Source organism: Psammomys obesus, unplaced genomic scaffold (genome assembly GCF_907164565.1).
Source record: "Psammomys obesus unplaced genomic scaffold, mPsaObe1.curated_primary_1811, whole genome shotgun sequence".
NCBI classification, from domain to species: Eukaryota; Metazoa; Chordata; class Mammalia; order Rodentia; family Muridae; genus Psammomys; species Psammomys obesus.
The window spans coordinates 11,248,496-11,270,122 of record NW_026588752.1 but is presented as its reverse complement, the minus strand read 5'-3'; the positions used below and the strand labels follow the sequence as shown (position 1 = coordinate 11,270,122).

Here is a 21,627-nt window from a genome sequence, read left to right as displayed (position 1 = left end):
TGGGCTAAAAGTGTGTGTGTGTGTGTGTGTGTGTGTGTGTGTGTGTGTGTGTGTTTACAAAGCATTGTTCATCTTCCCAGGAGACCTGCAATATTAGGAAATGCTTTTTAAGATGGGAATGCAGGGAGTACACTGTGGAGGTAGACACAGGGGCAGGGGTGATAAACAACAAAAACCCCAGTATGTTTGACAGCAAAGTTGCATCACTGAATCTAATACCATTTTCTTCTTGTAGTATTTGTAGTTTACATTTGCTTTAAAACAAAAATATAACATTATCGACTAAATGAAGCTGTTGTAAGGATCTAAAAGAGTAAAGCAAAAGATAACTTTAACCCCAACAAATTATCCCAATACTCATTAATCTTATTATGAAAAAAAAAAACCATAAAAACACACCCTGCAAAACCAAAAAGAAAAAAAAGAGAGAGAGAGAGAAAATAGATTTATATTTTTGGAGTCTCATAAGTTATTGCTGCACAGAAAATGCATTTTAATTACTTAAAGTTGTGTAAAAAACAGATTGCCTCCGCCTGACAAAAGTCTCCTTATAAAATATGGTATCAAAAACGATCAGCTTCAGTGCATATTAAGCTTGCCGTGCATTATTTCTGCAGTATAAAGTACTGTATTTTGGAATGGGTGTTGAAAATCTCATGTCTTGAAGTACTGCCATGCACTCTTAGACTTTAAGCATGGGCATAATTACTTCTGCACTTTACAGACATCGAAAGAAATAAATAAATGTGGTATTCAGCAATCTTCAGACACTGTTTAAGGAAAAGGCAAAACTCTGTGTCCACGTTGAGGGGCCTCCTTTAGTCCTAAGGTCACTTGACCTGCCCGCATTGACAACAGTCAGGAAGGCTCATTTGCTTTCCTGACTTGCTATGGACAGCCTGCAGCGTGTGTTAGGGTGCACTGGTATCTGGAGCCTCGGTTTTTCCCATCAATGAGCAACAGTGGCATTTTCCTGAAGTAGTCAATAATATCTGACACAGACAGGAAGTCCTGAAAAAAATCAAATGGCGAGATGAGTTAACATTGGAATGGACAGTACATATTTCATAATTATGTTTTCTTCAATCTGCGTTAATTTGGAGAAACTGTGGGGAAAATTGTCAAGTATCTTAGAGATCTCCTCCTCAATAGCCAACAAACTGTAAGCAAGAAATAAAAACGTTAAGTTGGGTTAGAGAGATGACTCACTGGTTAAAGGCCTGATGACCTCAAGTCAATCCCCAGAACCCACATGGAGCAAAGAGAGAACTTATGGCTACTAGCTGTCCTCTGATCGCCAGACATGGGCAGTGGTACACACACACACAAAAGAAAGTTTATTAAAACTAAAAATTTCTAAGTTAGTATATACCGTGTGTGTCTTTCAGCTTCTGGGATACCTTACTCAGGATGATCTTTTCTAGATCCCACCATTTGCCTGCAAATTTCATGATTTCCTTGTTTATAATTGCTAAGTAGTAGTCCATCATGTAAAAGTACCACAATTTCTGTATCCATTCCTCTGTTGAGGGACATCTGGGTTGTTTCCAGGTTCTGGCTATTACGAATAAAGCTGCTATGAACATGGTTGAACAAATGTCCTTGTTGTGTACTTGAGCATATTTTGGATATATGCCTAGGAATGGTATAGCTGGATCTTGAGGAAGCACTATTCCTAATTGTCTGAGAAAGCACCAGACTGATTTCCAAGTTTACATTCCCACCAGCAATGGAGGAGGGTTCCCCTTTCTCCACATCCTCTCCAGCATGTGTTGTCACTTGAGTTTTTGATCTTAGCCATTCTGATGGGTGTAAGGTAAAATCTCAGGGTCGTTTTGATTTGCATCTCCCTGATGGCTAAGGACTTTGAGCACTTCTTTAAGTGTTTCTCTGCCATTCTCTTCTAGACCTATAAGATAGGATAAACATACTAAAATCTGTACACCTAAAGAAGATAAACAAGAAAGAGGACCCGGGGTAAGATGATCAATCTTCACTTCGAAAGACAAATGGGATGGACATTAGAAGTAGGAGAAAACAAGTAACAGGACAGGAGCCTACCACGGAGGGCCTCTGAAAGACTCTACCTAGCGGTGTATCAAAGCAGATGCTGAGACTCATAACCAAACCTTGGGCAGAGTGCAGGGAATCATATGAAAGAAGGGGGAATTAGTATGATGTGGAGAGGACAGGAGCTCCACAAGGACGAAATATATCTGAGCACAGGGGTCTTTTCTGAGACTGTTTCTCCAACCAAAGACCATGCATGGATATAACCTAGAACCCCGGCTCAGATGTAGCCCATGGCAGCTCAGTATCCAAGTGGGTTCCCTAGTAAGAGGAACAGGGACTGTTTCTGACATGAACTCAATGGCTGGCTCTTTGACCCCCTACCCCGAGGGAGGAGCAGCCTTGCTAGGCCACAGAGGAGGACATTACAGCCAGTCCTGAAGAGACCTGATAAGTTAGGGTCAGATGGAAGGGGAGGAGGACCTCCCCTATCAGTGGACTTAGAGAGGGGCAGGGAGGAGATGAGGGAGGGAGGGTGGGATTAGGAGGGCATGAGGGAGGGGGCTACAGTTGGGATACAAAGTAAATAAACTAACTAATATAAAAAATAAAAATTTAATTAAAAAAGCTAAAATTTCTACCTCTATAGTGGCTCATTTATCCTAAATATTTCTATCATGATACCTGTGACTTAATATTGGTCTCTGGTTTTCATTTCTTGGGTTTCTGTATCCCCCACATCACCACAGTTCAAACTGCTAAGTGGTGTAAGGAACCAGGAGGTCAGATGGGTCATTTCTGGAGGTGAAGTTTTACCATGGTGTAATCATTCCTTCTCTGTCACCTCCACACTCATACTATGAAGCCTCAGCAGCCAAGTCTTTGTATCCATAACCTGGATTGCCCAGTCCAGGCAGACTGGTCCCATGCTCCTCTTGATGCGATCAGAGGTCAAGTTGTACCTAAACAGGATTGTGTACTTTTTCTAAGACATGCCTCCCTCCATGTTAGACCAAGAGAAATTCCGGAAGATGACACTGCCTCTAGAGACCATACAGCCCTGTCAACATGGATCAAGTGACCCAAAATTTGACCAAAATAATGTTCTTTCTACTCAGCACTGCCACTGAGTTCAAGTATTTGGATTGAAGTTATTAGTGAATTGCCCTCATTTTGTAAATGTTTCACTCAGCTGGTTTTCTTTGTGTAACATTAGAAAATGTGTCTTTAGATGTTACGTTTGTTTGTTTCCTCCACAAAAGCAGACTAATGGTTATTTTCACATCAAAAAGTTGAGTTGGGCAAACAAAATTTCTTTGGCCATTTTCACAGAGTCAGATGTCTCAGTTTAACAATTAATGCTTCACACATCTCAGTAATCACTAGTCTCTGCTTTCACATATGGGATTTTAAATGAAAAGTTGTGCTTTTGATGTATACGTGTGGGCCTGCTTATCAAGTGCACTGTATACATGCAGGTGCCCATCGTGGCCAGCAGAGGGCATCAAAGCCTCTGGAACTGGGGTTACAGGAGGTTGTGTGCCACCCAGTGTGGATCCTGGGAACAGACCCCCAGTTCTCTGCAAGAGTAGCAAGTACTCTTAATTTTTGAGCCATCTCTCCAGCCCCTCTGATGATATTTGAAATAAAGTTTTATAGGCATACCATAATATTACATTGAAATTATGTCAAAAGGAAGTCAAATTAGAAGATAATTCCTAAATGCATTTTTTGACTTTTTTTTTTTTTTTTAATGTTACACTTCAGGAACAGAGATAAAGTTTGCTGCTCCCACCTGACTGGTGAGTACAAGGCACTAGGTTGAGTCCCAAGCACCACAAAGAGGTTACGCTTAGGATGTTGAATTATTTGGAATGAAAATTCAAGAAAGACTTCTATAGTGGAGTTAGTCATTGGTAGTATTTTTTCTCTTTCCTTCAATTCAGTAAATGGAGGGCCTCATTCAAGTTGTTTAACAGCACAGTTGCGAAGCAGCATGTGACTTAACTGCATTGTTGCTATGTGGCCTGCGCTTTAACTGCACATTTGCTTGTACAGCATGGGTTTGGGGGAAGGAGTGGAGCTTGAAGTCCTTACCTCTTTTCCTCGAAGTCCAGTCCCCAACAAGTATACTTGGCTTTCCTCCTGGTAGCGGATCTGGATGTTGTAAACTTTGTCTTTGTACAACACCATAAGGACATATGGATTGTTGACTGTTTTCTTCGAGCTGTCTCTAACCAGGAAGGTGCCGTCCTGGAGGAACAGGTGCTGGTTATTAACGGAAGCAGTGGAAGCTGGTCCTTTCGATGCTTGTAAGAGACAAGCCCCTAGGTACCTGCAAAGCTGTCATTGTGTCAACTGATATTGTGTGCTCCTTACAGTTGGGGTCCCCAGGTACCCTGGATCTTTTGGTTATCCAGAAAGACAACTGAGACTATTGAGAAGTTTCAAAGATATTAACTTGAAAACTTTGGATACAAAATATTTTTCAATAAGAGATAAGGTGGCTCACTTAACTGTATACCTGCTCACTTCCGCCAATCGGATAAACTTTCCTCCCCACATCCCCACCGAGAACACACCATTTGCCTGAGAAACTCCCCCATCTCCCCTATACATCTGCTGTGATCAGCTTTCACCCAAAACACACCTGAACAAAAGTGAACATGGACTTTCTTTGCCCCCAATACTTATAAACATGTGATTTGTTCTCTACTTTAAATTTTCATACAAGAATTATTGCAATATAATACAGCATGACAAAAATCTAATATTAAAACAGAGCTAATTAGTAAGACCCATGCAAATCACTCCTTCCTCTATGTATTTAATTAGAATGGGATTTAAATAGCCATAGATATGCAATAATGATGTTCCTTTGTTCACTTCTGGTTAACTGAGCCAGTCAGAACATATCTGGTAAAGGAACTTCCCTTTGAGTCAGTGAGTCACAGGCTTGGCTTAAATTCAGTCACCTGGGGAGTCTGAAGATTCCCTCAGCCTACTTTGCATCCCTACTTATTAAAACAATCTCCCCAAGACTCAGGAACAAACAAATGAAAAAACTCCCCCAGATAATCAAATCTGCTGCTGAGCCTGAAAGTGGTTGTTGAAGCCTCAACAGTGTGAAAGATGAAGGGTCCTCATTCTCCCATCTCTGATCAAGAGACTTAACGATAAGGGTCAATACTGGACCTGTTTAAGACTTCATAACATTAAAAGACTAGCTAAAAATTTCTAGGAGACTTTGGAGATATGCCTTCTCCATGAGTCTTTCTCATAAACTTGGATGGTAACAGTGTTAGGAGGAAGATGAACTAGTAGGATTTCTGATGTTACTACATGATTTGTCTGACCAGAAAATAAAGACATGTTCATTCATTGATTCATTAATGATACTGCCTAATATTTGCCAACTTACATATGATTTCCCTTAATTTAGAATTTTTTTGCCAGACAAGTGATGACTCAGAAAAAAAACATTCTATGGCTGCTGGCGGGTTGGATGGTGGCACTGATGGGTCTTAAAGGAACAGCACCTGGCATCAGGAACGGCAGCAGCTGGCTCACACTTGAGACCCATGCATGTGAATACCCTTTTCTCTCCCTCCACTGACATTTATAACTGTATACAAATGAACGGTAGAATGATACCTGGTTTATCTTCCGTAGAGCAGCTTCTGCCTCTGGCCGGGTAATATAAGAGACGTACCACTCATCATCTAGTGGAGACTACAAATATGAAAATTTAAAAAACACTCTAAGTTCTGTAGCTACACAAACAAAGGAAAAAGGAAAAAAAAAAACAATAATTCCCATAAATCACCACCTCAGTTCTCTGAGGTTTGAAACATTTGTTTTCTTGACTAGAATCATTTAGATGGGGCAACATGGAAGGCATTTTGTGCAAACTGCTCCTTATCATGTCACTAATGCAAAGGAACCTCCCTTATAGATTGGAATCTTTCATTGGGAAAGACGGAAATAGAGGAAGTTCTTTGCCTTATTGTATAGTAGTTACATACCTAATGAAAAATCTGTCCTAATGGAGGGACCAAGAGACTAACTTTTTCAAGGCCATAAACCAGGGAACAGATGAAAAAAAAATAGCATTATTTTTCTCATTTCTTAGTGCCCCTGCAGACTCTGAGAGAACACTAAAGAAAACATTAGTTCTACATCGTCCCCTCCATTTTTGGCTTATGGTGTGAGGGTATGAAATGCTTTGGATCCAGGACAGGGCCTCAAGCAATGCCAGACAAGGGTGTGACCACGGAGATACACAGCTGCTCTTTTAATTAAACAGCAACAACAAAACTCCAACAGAAGACACAAATACAGCAGAGCAGCTAACAGAGAGTTTCTCACGGTCCGTCCCCTTGCTAGGGAAAAAGGCAAACAAAATTAGAAACAGCTGTATTACCTCTTCTTCCCCAGGAGATGGAGGCTGAGGCCTGTTTGGAACTGGCAAGGGTAAGTTTCTGCCTTCGCTTCTGAGAGGTGGTCTGTTGCTGGGACCTTCAGAGCAAAGCATTTTGAAAATTAATTTACCGTCAGCCATTGTTCTCCACATCCATCACAGACGCCCCCATGACAGTAATTCATTTTTCAAGAATAAGAGGTTGGAAAAAATAATTTCCACCTCTTTAAAGCTACAAGGGCTACTTGGGCAGTGTTCTGTACTGTGCTGGTGAAACTTGGAGAGAAGAGCCCAACATTATCCCCTAAACATGCCTACAACATAATGTGGGCCCATTTATAAAAAAAAAAAAAAAGCCACAGTTGTTTTACTGAGTGCCTCAGTAAAAACACACATAAAGCAGACCTTTCGTAGATGCCTGTCATAATAGCCCACATGAATGCTTTTCGAACAGCTCACACACTGGCACCAGTGAAGAAATAATTATGTCCCAGTGTCTTCACAGAGAGAAAGAGAAGTGCCTTGAGAACATCAGCTTTAGAGGAAATGTTTGCTGTAACTTCTGTTCGTTTCGATTCTGCAGCTTCCTAAGACGTACAACTGTTGGACTAACAGACACCACAAACTATCTGCTCAGCCAGGAGTTTGTCAAAGGGCATTGAAAAACTACCTCAGTATATGCATAAGATTCTGAAACCCTATTTTCTTGATTATAGTTCATTGAAAGTTTAGGAGAATGACTCTCAGCTTGGGAAATGCTTGACTGTTGGTTGTGGGTGCCAAGGCTGGTTTCTGTATCAGAACAGCAGAAAGAACTGAAAAGTCCTGTTGTCTGGAATTTTCTTTCTTTGTCCTGTGATTCGCTTGTTCCTCCAACAAATGTTTGCTTAGCACAACTCTAGGAGTAAATAAGGCATGCTCTGTACACTGTCTTTAATCCTCAGGGCCATGTGACTAGAGAGGTACCGCATTTCTTTTGCATGTGAGGCTAAGAGGGTCTGAGGAAATTTCATGCAGCACTGGCAGGACCAAGACTTAAGGCCTGTGGTTCCCAAACATTACACTGCCTAAGTGAAAACCCCAGAGGCACTGCACCACCCGAGTCCTGGAAATCCTCATGCTTCGAAGCACCTCAGGTACTTCTGCATCAGGATCCACCAAGGAAGGGAGGCCCAGCTAAGAAGAGCTGAGGACTCCTGGGTCAGTTCTTCAGGGTTGTCTGAGATGGCCTTCCCTGTCTGTGAGTAGGGAAACCTGAGCCTGAGTTGCTGGCACCTCCCTTCTCTAGGTTTCTCTAGGTTCCCAATGCCCAATCTGAATATTTAGAAGGGCTTTTTCAGTGGATGAACTCTAACACCACAGGAGTACAACAGGATCAAGTCCTATAGTGCATGGCTGTCTGCTTCTATGCCTCACGGTCAGCAGCACCGAGCCACGATCTGTGTGCAGTACATGAGCATGCACACATTTTGTAACAATCAGCTATAATCCTTAACATCTGGGTCTTCATCCAAGTCCTTATGGGAGCTTTGATGGCTTTTGAACAACACATGGTAGAATTCTTAGCTTCTTGAGGTTGGATCATCCCATGCAAAAGTCTGAGGACAAGATGTCTGCCAGTCTTGAGGTTTAAAAGCATCACTTCTGATTAAGGCAGTTTTCTGAAAGACTTACCTGTGTATATGCACCATCCCCATAACCAACTGGAAAATCCAGTGTGTCATGCTTTAGGAAATGCTGTTGTAAATGAACTACCTGGAATCCAGATGATTATAAGGCACAGGCCCATAATACACATGTGCTTTTAAAAACATTGAGTGTGAACAACTGTGAAAAATTGGGGTGAAGAGAGAACTGGACCCTCCATGGTAAAAATGGGCACTGGAACCTCAGCTTTGAGATTTAGCACCTGCCACTGTGTCAGCAGCAGCCTCTCACCTACAGAATGATGTGCCCTACTGAAAACTATGCTTGTGTAAAATGAATATATTACTAAGTTGTAGATCAAACATGATAATGTAATTTTATACTTAAAACCTGCTGTTTCTGCATATGAATCACGACTTATATTTTTCCTTTTGGTTCATTCATCTCTTATACAATCTATCCTGATCATAGTTTCCACTCCCTCTACTCTTCCCCTTCCCCCACACCCAACTTCCTCTGTCTTCCGAATCCACTCCTACCCAGTTTCCCTTCAGAAAAGAGCAGGCCTCCCAGGAATAGCAACTGAACTTAGCATAAAAGACGCAATAAATTGAGGCACAAACACGTATATCAAGGCAGGACAAGGCAACCCAGTAGGGGGAAAAGGATCACAAAAAAGCAGGCAAAAGAGTCAGAGACAGCCCACTCCCACCGTTAGGAGCCCCACAAAAATCCCAACCTAAAAAAACCATAATATATATGCAGAGGACCTAGTACAGCCCCATGCAGACTCCATGATTGTGGCTTTAGCCTCTGTGAGCCTCTCTGAACCACCTGCTTAGCTGGTTCTGTGGGCCATCAGAGAGGCTTCCTTTGGCAGCTGATGAGAGCAGATGCAGAGATCCACGGCCAAACATGGACCATGACTTTTTTCTTTAAAGTGTCTGTACAATTTTACATTCCCACCAGCAGGAGGGTTCCCCTCTCCACATCCTCTCCAGCATGTACTGTCACTTGAGGTTTTCATTTTAGCCATTCTGATGGGTGTTAGGTGAAATCTCAGGATCATTTTGATTTGCATTTCCCTGATAACTAAGGATGTTGAACATTTCTTTTTAAGTGTGTCTCTGCCATTCGATATTCCTCTACTGAGAATTCTGTTTAGCTCTGAACCCCATTTTTTAATTGGATTACTTGATTTGTTACTATTTAACTTCTTCAGTTCTTTATATATTCTGGATATTAGCCCTCTGTCAGTTATAGGGTTGGTGAAGATCCTTTCCCAGTTTTTAGCCTGTCATTTTGTTCTGGAGATAACCTAGAACCCCTGCACAGATGTAGCCCATGGCAGCTCAGTCTCCAAGTGGGTTCCTTAGTAAGAGGAACAGAGGCTGTCTCTGATATGAACTCAGTGGCTGGCTCTTTGATCACCTCCCCCTGAGGTGGGTCAGCCTTACAGAGGAAGAAAATGGAGCCTGCCCTGATAAGACCTAATAGACTAGGGTCAGAAGGAAGGAGAGGAGAACCTCCCCTATCAGTGGACTGGGGGAGGGGCATGGGAAGAGAAGAGGGACGGAATATTGTATTGTGAGGGAATGAGGGAGGGGGCTACAGCTGGAATACAAAGTAAATAAATTATAATAAATTAAAAAGTAATATAATAATAATAATAATAATAATAATAATAAATGTGTCTGTTTTCCACTGTATTGTTAAAAATTTTTTTGTATTGTTAAAATTTTAAGTCAATATTTAAGTCTTGAGCAATTTTACATTAAAGGCAAGTCTGGCAGTACTAAGCCAGTTTCCAAGCATGACAAAGATCTACTTAGGAGAGCCAGGAAGTGTTTCTTTTGACACGCAGTCATTCAGCAAGAGTTTTTAAAGTTGCATGCACTGGCCTCCTACTTCAACATCATTCCATAGCAGCCCTGTCTCCTAGACCTTTGTTAGCAGCATGGACCAACAGCATCAACATCTTTGGGAACTTGCTAGAAATGCTAAGCCTCAGGTGACACCTAGCCCTCCTCAATTAGATCCATGTTTGAATGTGATTCCCAGGTGTCTATGCACACACTGAATGTTGAGAACGCCCACAGCAGACACCCAGTGTCAGCATCCCTGGAAAAGGAGAACCTCTGGATTCTCCTTCTGAGTTAGGAGCTTTTGTTGTTTTTCAGAGACATGATCTCATGTCATCCAGATTGGCCACAAACTTGTTCTTTGAAGATAATCTGAAACTCTTAATCCACCTTCGCATGGGCTAAGATTACAGCTATAAGCCACCGTATCTGGTTTGGTTCAGGGTCTCTGAGGCTAGGTTCTTTGTTTTGTTTTTTTTCATTTTATTTATTTATTTATTTTTATTATTAGTTACATTTTATTAACTTTGTATCCCAGCTGTATCCTGCTCCCTCATTCCCTCCCAACCCCACCCTCCCTCCCCCATCTCCTCCCTGCCCCTTCTGGGTTCTTATAATCTATATTTTTAATATGCTTCCCAATTCACAACCTGAGAGCAGATTTATCACTGAAACTACAAGGAAGCTGAGCACTTCTCTGAGCTCTTTATTGAACCATCAGGGACATAGCTCTGGTTGGGAAGTTGAAGAATAAGGCTGGCTCTCTGGTAATCACATGTGTGTGAGTGTGTGTGCTCATGCATGCATGTGTGTGTGTTTATGTGTGTATATGTGCAGCATTTTATGTAGTGTCTCATTCCAACAGCTCCTGGTACGTTGCAGACATTGAATTAAGTGATTAAGTGTTAAATGAAGAAGTCATTTACTTTTAGGAAACAAAGCCTTTGCTGACACATTATATTGTAACATTATATTGTCAAGGAGATGTTGGTAGGCAGAAGTCATGAGTGTACAAACCTTGAGAGAAGTATGGCGGCAGGGAGGCACTCTGCTGAAAGCCAATGTTACTGTGGAAACAGAAAAAAGAACAAGCTTTAAGTTGGGTTAGGGTGATGGGACCTGGCTTTGGAGTTGGGCTAGTGAAGACAGATTGTAGATGCTTGCTTTGTGACTGCTGCTCGCCACAGTTCCCTGGTGTCAGGCTCCCTGGGGAGCAACATATAGCAGCCCATTGGCTCTCCTGGTCAGGGATGAGCTTGAGCTTGCTTAGGTTCTTCTAGCCATGCCTTTGTTTCATTGTCTGCTCTTATTATGACTGAGATATTCTAGTTTTAGAGAAAACAATCCTTCTGAGGCCATTGCCCGAGCATGGGTGTTTGGCCTCTGTCAGGTGCAAGGCACATTCTCTGTTTCCCTATCCAAGATGAAAGAGGGACTCCAAGAACTTCAGTTAACTGGGTTTCTTAATATTGTTTGTTTGTTTGAAATAAACAGGTGAGAACCCCCCCCCCCATGAGTCCATTTTCTGGGACAACTTAGCCCCCTCTCCCCTCAAACTCAGAAACTCGGAGAACAAGCAAACTTTCAAGTTGTTCTCCAAGCTCATTTTCCTTGCTTCCTTAGACAGCTCTGCCCACCGGCTCATTTCTTTGTTCCTCAAGCTACCTGGAATTTGCCATAATGCTAAGCTGTACCGGTTTGTTGTAACTGCTAGCTTGACACAACCTAGGATCTCCAGGGAAGACAGTTTCAACTGAAGAGTTATCTAGATCACACTGGCCTGTGGGTGGCTCTGTGGGGAATTGCCCTGATAGTTACTTGAGGTAAGAGGATCTAGCCCACTGTAATTACACCATTTCATGGGCTAGCACCTGAACTCTGAATGTATGAAGAAAGCTAGCCAGCAAAAACATAGGCAAGCAGGCAGGCAGCATGGGTGGATTCACTTCTCTGTGGTCTGGACTGTGGGTATGATGTGACTAGCTACTTGATTTCCCACCGTGGCTTTCTTGAAAGGCTGGACTAGAACAGTGGTTCAAAAACCTTCCGAATGCTGTGACCCTTTAATACAGTTCCTCATGTTATGGTGACCCTCAACCATAAAATCATTTCGCTGCTACTTCACAATGGTACTGAACTACCATTTTGCTACTGTTAAGAATTGTAGTGTAATTGTAATGTAAATATCTGGTATGCAGGATATCTGATATGCTACCCCCTCCCCCAAAGGGGCGGTAACCCACAGGTTGAGAAACACTGGACTACAGCCTTACATTGCATAGGGAAACAAACCCATCCTCTTCCACATCAGGGTATTTGTCACAGCAGCAGACAGAAGACTGGAACAGAAGCCACAAGATGTCGTGGTTAGTTAGAACTAAGCGACACAGCCACCAACCTTTCGGAGAAGGCTCCCGGCGTGTGAGACAGTGGAAATGTGTGCTTGGGGCTGGGCTTGGCAGATCTCGAAGGGAATGTGTTGGAGCTCATAGAAGGTAGTGATGGCTGGGGCAAAGGTCTGTGGTGCACTGTGGGGGGAGAAGGAAAAACTAGAGAGTCAGAATTCAGATCTGGGGGCATTTAGAGAACTCCTCCCCTCCCCTTGGTTTAAACCAAAACCAGTTGATGTGAAGAGAGAGACAGAAGATCAGACAGAAGTAGCAAATGGTAGGAAGATAACCTATATTACTTCACCACATGGGAATCATGTAAAATTGCTAATGTTCTCTAGAGTGAAATTTTATTTTTGAACTATTTACTTGGCAGAAAATGGGAAACCTTATACATTTTAGGTTTTTTGTTTTTTTTTTTTTTGTCCTTTAAAAATTTTTGAAGATTTTTGTCTTTTGAAAGCTAAAACTACATGTTATTTTGTTCATTCACAGTTATTGATTCTGTACTTACACATGTCAGAGGGTCTAAGTATTAGAAAAAATTCTATCAAAACATATATGCAACTTTCTGTGCAGTTAGATATTCTGAACTAGTGCACATGAAACTGAGTTCTCCTTGGTAAAGCAACCAAGCAATTCCATTTTACTAGAGCCATGAAGTGTAGCAGTTGGTATATGTCTGCTTATGTTGATTGCCATATGGGGTTCCATACTCAATAATTCTATTTAAATAGCTGATCAGAAAAATGAGAGGACAAAAGTTCTAAGAAAGATCTCTAGACATACCATCATCTTCATCCTGTAAGGGAAACATAATAAAAGATATTAACTTATCATCAAAACCCAAGTCCTAAGAAGACATTCCTCAATAAAATGTGTCTGGCTCTTCTTTTTTAACAGATATAGCTTTTCATAATAGATAAGTTGTAGAGGATTCTCTAGAGTTTCCCCATGTTTATAATCAAGCTAGAATCTGCTAAGTGGTTTTTTATATTTTCTAATATTCACATCCATCCAAAGACATTCCAATCTGAGATTCCTCTCAAACAGCCAGCTTGAAAGGGGTTCTGAGGGTCCTAAAGGACTTGGATATAACAATAACAAGATTTACAATTCCATGATGTGTTTCATGTAATATTTCAGTCAATTTCCTCCAGCAGCTCTAAGAACGTGACACCCTTTGCAATGGAAATGATACTCAGGTTTACAGGAGCATTCACCATGGAGAGCAGATAAGGACTCACCCCAAACCTGCCTGACCCATAGCTCCAGCCTGCCTCTCTTTTGCAATTTTGCCCCTCTTCATTCACAGTGCAGTTTACAAGGTGCATCGTCCCTAACCATTTCAACTGCAGGACCACCTTGTGAGACAGACAAGAGAAAGGCTATTTCCTCTCCTGCTCCAATGAGAAATGAGGTTTGAAAGGACAAAGCAGGTCTGCCTCTGAATAGAAAATCAAAAAGCCGACTTGAACTGTTTTTGTTAGACCAGCCCAGCGGTGATGAAGCAGTGCCTTCCCCCAAACTGTTGTGTAAGGATTAAGCTAGTTACTGTGTGTGCATTGGTTAATTCTGACTAGTAAAACTATATACCCTCAGTCCTATCATCAGTCAGAATCACTCACCCTGAGGAAGGGAGAGTCTCAGCAAAGCATCACACAAATAAACTTACAGGAGTGCTCCCAGACTGCCACTGTCCCGAGCACTGCTGCCATGTCCCCTCTGGTTCGAAAAGGTAACAACCCTAGCTTCTCATGAGGAGAATGAATCCTTCAGAGACTGTGTGCCTCAGGGATGTGATGTTGGCCTCACTGTCCCTCTTCTACTTTATCCCTATGTGTCTGTAGCAAGTTGCTGCCCTGCTGTAGCCATTCCCTCCTATCTTCCTAAGACATTCCTGAGACCAGAATGAAACCAGAGTGACCCCAATCTGTGTTCTCTGCATCATTCAAGGACTATTATAGCTCTCTGAACATAGTTCAGAGGAAGGGCTCTGTGATGGCTATCATGAAAGCAAAGGTTGTGGTCAGCAAGACGGCCCAGTGAGCAAAAAAAGTACTTGGCACACAATTCCCAGAACCCATACAAAGGTGGAAAGAGAGAACCAACTCCACAAAATTGTCTTCTGACCTCCATTTGCATGCTGTGGCCCATGTATATACTTCCCCGCCCATTATAAAGATATAATACTACTAATAATAAATTTCAAAATATTTTTAAAGTAGCACAGAGTACGGAGAACGTCAGACAGACCTAGATTCAGGTGCAAGGAATCTGAATTTAATGCCTGTGCAACTCTGAGTATATTCTCACGCCAAGCCTTAGTGTCTCCCATTAAGAGAGAAAGAATGGCACACAGGGCCACTAAGACCAAAGCATAAGGAAAGCCAGGTGTGACCAGCCTTTCTGTGGACCTGAGAAAGCCCCAGAAAAACACCTGACCTCCCAAGGTAGCATCCAGCAACACCATTCCCTGTCTTTTGTGAGCTGTGGAGGTTATCAAGGGCAACCTTGGAAACTTTTGTGTCAGACTTGGACTCTGCGGCATCTTCCTGACCCTTTCCTCCATCGCTGACACTATTCACTCTCCTTCCTAATTACCCTTGGGAATTTGGTTGCAAGAAACCAGCCACCCCGGGACCTCTCAGAGGGACAGGAGCTAGGCAATTCAGCCTGATGAACTCCAAGTAAAAAGATGCAGACACTAGTATTTATTCGACTTTTTGTGGGCTTTGCTCTCGATACCTGACTTCATATGAGGACAAAGCACCTCCTCAGAGCCTATACTGGCTGTTCCTATGCCAAGAATTTCCTAAATGACATTTCACACTTACATTCTCTCTTCTCTCTGGTCCCCATCCATGCCTGAAATGAATTAGAGCAGAGACATGAACATCGAGAGTTTCAAAGAGTCAGCCCCAGAATATAATTTCAGTAAATCGCATAAGAAGAAATAAAACCCACTGAGCCGTAGTCAAAGGGGAAGTTGCAAATGCCAGCAAAAAAAATGCTGGGGAGAGGGAAAGAAGGGAAATTTGGCCACTGGATGCTCTGTTATCATTGCAAGCTGAGCTAGGCAAACCTTTGTTCTACAGAGCTACTGTAGCAAATAATTACATAATTATATACATATATGTGTTTAGTCAGCTTTTAGTAGCTATTAAATTTCACTGAGGAGATGTTTTTCCAAGCAAATAAAAACATTTTCAATAATATTCTTCTTTGCTGGGGTTTTAAACCGGCCACCACAGGGTCCACCCTTCAAATAATAAGAAAACGGTTGGCAAAGGTTCCTGCTCTGGGCTTTTCCAATAGGGCCTTGGTGCCATTGGCACAGATGGACAGGCCAATCCAATTGCTTTGATAATAGCTGTCTAAGGACTGCAGAGAGAGGGAAAAACTGTACTTCCTGGGAGAGAGGGAAAGAACAGAGGGAGGGAGGAAGGGATGAAAAGAACAATTTGTTGAATAGCTAATGTCAGATGTTTCTCAGATCATCCATCAGTTCTTCCCATTTTATTTATTGAAAATTTTGATATTTTGGCCATTATGATTGTTTTTCATGTATTTTGATTTTGTTAAATAATGCATTAAAATGTTATTAAAGTCAACAACTGAGTATTTTCTTGGCACACTCTAGCCCTAGTCTTGACTGACAGTCACAACTGCCAAGCCAGGAGAATGGTTTTGAATCTTGATAGACAGATGAGATAATGAACCTCACTGTTTCCTCCCCAAGTAGCCTGGCTGGCTCAGAACCTGAGTACACTGGTGTCATTTGATAAATAGACCATACATGATTTTATAGCAGACCTGTGCTCAGTCCCCTGTGGCTGTAAAAGTGGTTGACAGAAAGAAAGAGGCTAATGCAGGTCTAGAATCCCCCAACTCCTGGTCTTTCCTCCCTGCTCCTTTATGAAACAAACTGGCAAACACTGCTCCTGCATGCTGCTCAGGCTTCAGTCGGACAAGGCAGGAAAAGTCCAACAAAGGAGACTGGCTTCAGACAACACTTCAGACAAGACCTCCCACAGCAGAACACCCCCCCCCCCCGCCCTCTGCTCTAAGCACTTCTACTCTTTGCTCAGCTAGATTCCCATTCTCTTCACAGACCTCAATGCTTTTCATCCAACCAGCAAGGAAATGAGCCCTTACCCTCCCAAGTACGGGGAGTTCAAAGGCCCAATTCAAGCAGCACAGGACAGTTACCTTGGAACCGGTGGCTTCTTTGCTGTCAGGGGTCCACTTCTTTCACTTCTTTCATGTCTGTCCATGGCTGGTGGTAAAGGAGGCTTTTGTATCTTGGGTAAATGCTCCCCAAGGGGCCTACTGAGAGTGAAGAGAAAGGATTTGTAAGAAAGCACTTCCACTGGGCAGAGCTCTGCAGCAAAACTCCGGGGCTTGATACCATACAGCGGAGGCTTACCTTCCCACTGGGGCCACTGGCTGCAAGACATTAGAGAGGACATGTGAGGGTCAGGCACTTTCCAAAGAATAAGGACAAGATACAAAAATCAAAGCAAACAAAAACTAAAACCACAAAAACAAACCAGAAAAACAGCCCACCTTGTCGGAAAATGTTGGCTTCTTTCCTGTAAACAGGACAAAGCAGAACATTAAATTTGGGACAAGTATGAGGTGGAGGTTGAAAAAAAGATTCTGATGAAAGCCATATTCGGGGGTGGGGGAACCGACTTCAAGCCAGGCTTCAGATCTGGTCTTTTGCAGAGTACCTGATTATATGGGCTTAAAAACACCACCTGGCTTGCCCAAGTCAGACAGCTGTGCACATGGTAATGGGATGTGGTGATCTGTGCTTCTTTACAATGTGTGACTTAGTGTAACTGAGCATCAAATGGGTGAATGTGTTCTTGGTATTTTCTGTCATTTTCATTGGCTTAAGCATCTGTTGTCTAATCTGTCCTAATTTTTGAAGTAAACTGGCGAGTCATGAAGGAGTAATTTCTGTCTCAATCCTATGGCATGCTTGATATTATATAAAGGACTCCATTTGGTTTCTGAAAAAAAAAAAATAACTTTGGAACAAGGGCTTTAGGACACTGTCCTGATATGGCAGAACCATTTTATTGGTGATGGTGATGGAGGTTGTGGTGGTCATGAAAGTAGTGGCGGTTTATGGTGGTGATGGTTCCAGGAGTGATGGTGGTTGTGGAGGTGATCAAGATAATAATGGTGGTGGCAGTCATTTTTGTTTGCCCACTTGTTTGATTTCTTTGAGGACAGACGGCATTGAAGCCAAGTATTTATATCTGAAGTTCTTTAATGCCAAGTTATTCAGAACAACTTTGTTGTTAGCGTAGCTGAGGTCGTACGGGTTAGGTGTACCATTTCTTTTCTATATAATAAAAACATTATAATCTGGAAGCAGGCTTAACAGTACCTGAGCATGTTGGAACTCTGTTACCTTGGCTGTGAAGTCAGTGTAGGTTTGCTGTGAGGTCAGATGATAACTTATATGCAAGGTCAGAAACAAGATGGGGGTGGTGCGGGCTAGCTCCTCTTTCTTTCCTACTCTCCCACACTTAGTACCCTAAGGTGTACACGGATGCAGTCCTCCTGGAATCACACATTCACAACATCCCATAAGGATGTCCATGGTAGACCCAGGAAGGTGTAAGAAGATTGTCTGCTTTGAATAAATCATGGCACAAAAGATGTCTAGTAAATATTAAGAGTTTGAGATTAAACATCTTCTGTAAAGGGCTACCCCAAAAGCAAATTAATATTCTTTGAACAAAGAAGACTTTCCTTTTCCAGAAAGTATTTGATTCATAGAAAACAAACAAACAAGCCCAACAGCAGTCTTCTGAAACGCATATGCTCTGGGCTCATTACAAGTTTTATGGTCAAAGTCTAAGCTTTAGCGGAAGAACTTAGCTCTGCCACAGCATCATGGACAAGGATGTAATTCAAAGCCCAAACATGTATTCTTGGAAAATAATAACTCTAAAATATCTACAAAAATGGTAAAAAGTGACTCTTTAAAGGAGCTGTGTCTGGAGATGACTGTAGAGTGTCGACACCTGTATCCGGCTTTCCTGATGCCCTGGCTTAGGGAGCAGGGCTGGAGCCTGCATCTGCCTGCTGTCCTTTTCACACAGCATGCAGAGCTCTCCACAGTGAAGTCCAAACTTGATGGAGAACACAACTTCTTGTGACTCAGCAGAGTGAGCATGTGAGTCGGGATCAAGCTGCAGCCTCCAATCCAAGATCTCAAAGTCATTTGGCCCACCGAGAATACTGAGGCTAAGAAAAGGCAAAGGCCTTGCTCAGAGTCCCATTGGAGAGGAGAAGAGATGCAGCTGAGGCCTGGACTCTGTATCTACTCAGCTTAGGTGCTTCCTGCCCACACCCACCTACAGCAGGTCCAAAGCCCAGAACCTCAGTACCCTGTGATAGGGTCCAAAAGTGAGAAAGACATGGGCTCAAGTCTCAACCCACCTATGCAAATAGATCGTGTTATTTAAACTCTCTGACCTTTTATCGGCTGAGGGGTGGAGCTGATAACACACTCTGTCACTGGCCTGGCATAAGGCTGTAAAGCACATGCCCTACCCCAGGTGGTCAATAAATGGTAGCTAAGTTTTAGAGTTGAATTAAAAACTAACTCTACGTACGAGTAGCTAGAACCAAGGTAGCTGCGGTCATGAGTAAACTGTGAGAAAAGTCCGTAGTGTTTAATCGACTGTACCCATCGACAGCAAAGGTCAACGCTGACATCTGAATAGTACCTCAGAATTTCAGGAAAGCTTTTCTCCGGAGAAAATATCCTCCTTGCCATGAGACGGTGGCCTGAAGAAGTCACACACCCTGGATCACTAAGCAGCAGCCAAAACAGCTGACTCCAGCTTTCCCATGCTCTGCTGCTCAGCCCATTCCCTCCTTGAGAGCCAGGATGCATCCTGCTGTGTCTTGGCCAAAGTACACACAGCTCACAGAAATGGTGCAGTGAGAACAGCCCAGGGACAAAGAGCAGAGGTTCTGGCATCAAGCTGATCCCGGAGTTACATCTCTACCTTCATCATTTGGTAGCTGAGTGATGTTGGAAAGTTACTGCTTTTGTGCCTCAGTTGCTTTCTCTGTAAAGTGAGGATGCTTCTCACAGCGTCACAGTACTGTGCCAGTTATGAAATGAGATGGTGTGTATAAAAGAAAGTGCACTTAGCACTCCATAAGCGTAGCTATTGCTAGTGTGCATAAAATATGAGTAATACCAACCTAGTGTAAAGGGTTCTCGGTCAAGAGGTGCCAATGAGCGGTCAAGGGGAGGTTTCGTGCTTCTGTCTATTGATGGAGCAGGCACTGGGGAGGAAAAGGCTGAGGTCAGTTATAAGAAGAAAGCTTCTTGCTGGGGACTGGGTGTGTGGGCTGGTGGGCAGAAGGCAACCTTGTGCTTACATTTTGCTGTTTTGTGGTTTCGACTTCTGCTGGGCTCTTCATGGTTGGGTTGGGGTGGAGACAGTGGCTGCGTGGAATTAAAAAAAAAAATCCAAATGTTGGGAAGCCTTTCCACATTGGCCTCTGTTAGAGTTGGTGGCACTGTCTCCCCAGATGTGTCTGGCTCCCCTTTCTCCATCTTCCCGTCCCACCCACAGCTAGCCATCCCCTCTGTCAGCTGAGCTGCTGGGGTTGTCACCTCTCTGAACTTCCTCACTTTCTCATGCAACAGACTTGCTGCATGACAAAGGACCAAGCAGAAACTTCCCTGCCCAGCCCTTCAAATCAGAAATGAAACATGAGCCCCATGTGAAGCCCTACACAAGATGCCCCTGCCCACCTTTCCAAGACATTTTTATGTTCTCTGATGCTTCCAGCGTCTCTGTATAAGGGTCTCCTTACAGTTCTCACAAAACCCAAAGCTCATACCTACTCTCAAATGCCTCTGTGCCCATGTTTCCTCCTCCGGGAATGTTCCCTTTGCTTTCCACATGACTGGCTCGTTTTATGCCAGCTCAGTGTCAGCTCTGTACCCTCCCATCATGTTACCCAGCCTTCTGCCTTCCTAACCACATCCTCAAATCGTTTCTATATCTGTGTACTTATCAAAATGTTATGAAAGTTGGCGCACTATGCTCTGTCCCCTGTTCTTCCCCTGGCATGGAGAAAATTGGTGTGTAGTAGCTGCTCAATCAATATCTGTCAATGTGCTGGACAAATCCTGCCTCCCAAAGGTGGAGGTGAAAATCTTCAGGCTCCAAAGGCAAAATGGGCTGCATGAAGTCAGTCCTTTTGCAGAGGTGCCTATGCCAGCAGGAGGGGCCATTTATGAGAAGAGGTTCTCACCACTATGAGGTCTCTGTATGTGCCAAGACCCTCCTTCTACCCCCTGTCTCCCTTTCTAGTTCTGACACTTTGGCTCTTGCCACAGTTGTTAAAGTACAGTGGCCTCTTGTAGAAAGAGCTGATTCCTTTAGACTGGGCTTGATCCTGATTGCTTTAGACTGAGCTTCATGTGAGCTCCACAGCAGCTGGACTATATGCTGAAAAGGAAGGAAAATGGAGCTTGATGCCGCTATTTCTCCCTGGCTACACTGCATTGGAATCTTGGTCTGAAGGCATCATTCCCTGTAATTTTTTATCTGGCCAGCAGGTGGCAAAATACTGTTTGCAGAAGAAGGCCTAGGTTGGGAACCTAGGCCACACCAGATGTCAGCCAGACTTGGTTCTCCCACAGTTAAATAGTAGGGGTAGCACAATGAATATTGGAAGGGGAGTCTCTCGTTATACACGCAGTCCATGTTGTTTATGTTACCAAAAAAATGCTAATAAACATCACATAATTAGAAACTCACTGCAAAATTGAACCACAGAACAGAAAGTGAAGGTGCGCATTCCCTGGCATAACCATCACTTACAAACTTAGAATCAGTAAAGGTGCTTACTTCCTTTTCTGTCTACAGGAAGAAAGAATTGCTGTGGACTCAAAGTGGCCTGGAAGAAAGGGAGGAGGCTTACCGAGTGATTCCGACCTGTTGGCAGGGGAGGGAGGGCGGCCATTGGTCTCTGGGGTGGCACCGGAGGCTGCTGGGAGACCTTGCCAGCAAGAGGCCTGTCTGTGGAAACACAGTATTAAAAAGAAAGAAGAGACATTTAATCCCTTTCAGGAGGCAGAGGTGGGCCAATCTCTGAGTTTGAGGCCAGCCTGGCCTACAGAGCTAGTTCCAGGACCTCCAGGGCTACACAGAGAAACCCAGTCTCAAAAAACAAACAGACAAACAAAAACCAAGTATAAAAAAAGAAAAAGAAAAGAAGGAAGGAAGGAAGGAAGGAAGGA

The 21,627-nt window shown here is 43.1% G+C and overlaps 1 protein-coding gene across 1 annotated transcript in view; it reads right to left on the bottom strand.

The window, feature by feature from the left end:
* Positions 1-430: 430 nt before the first annotated feature.
* Positions 431-21,627, bottom strand: part of Lcp2 (lymphocyte cytosolic protein 2) — a 47,994-nt gene continuing 26,797 nt past the window's right edge. The window contains exons 8-21 of the mRNA XM_055604711.1: positions 21,309-21,406; positions 19,752-19,818; positions 19,572-19,655; positions 16,899-16,924; positions 16,759-16,778; positions 16,542-16,658; positions 15,167-15,197; positions 13,119-13,131; positions 12,338-12,467; positions 10,957-11,006; positions 6,434-6,528; positions 5,665-5,742; positions 4,108-4,263; positions 431-1,011 (exon numbers count right to left, since the gene is read on the bottom strand). Coding sequence (XP_055460686.1) covers positions 889-1,011; positions 4,108-4,263; positions 5,665-5,742; positions 6,434-6,528; positions 10,957-11,006; positions 12,338-12,467; positions 13,119-13,131; positions 15,167-15,197; positions 16,542-16,658; positions 16,759-16,778; positions 16,899-16,924; positions 19,572-19,655; positions 19,752-19,818; positions 21,309-21,406 — 1,088 coding nt within the window. The 3' untranslated portion in view covers positions 431-888. The remainder of the gene's footprint in view (positions 1,012-4,107; positions 4,264-5,664; positions 5,743-6,433; positions 6,529-10,956; positions 11,007-12,337; positions 12,468-13,118; positions 13,132-15,166; positions 15,198-16,541; positions 16,659-16,758; positions 16,779-16,898; positions 16,925-19,571; positions 19,656-19,751; positions 19,819-21,308; positions 21,407-21,627) is intronic.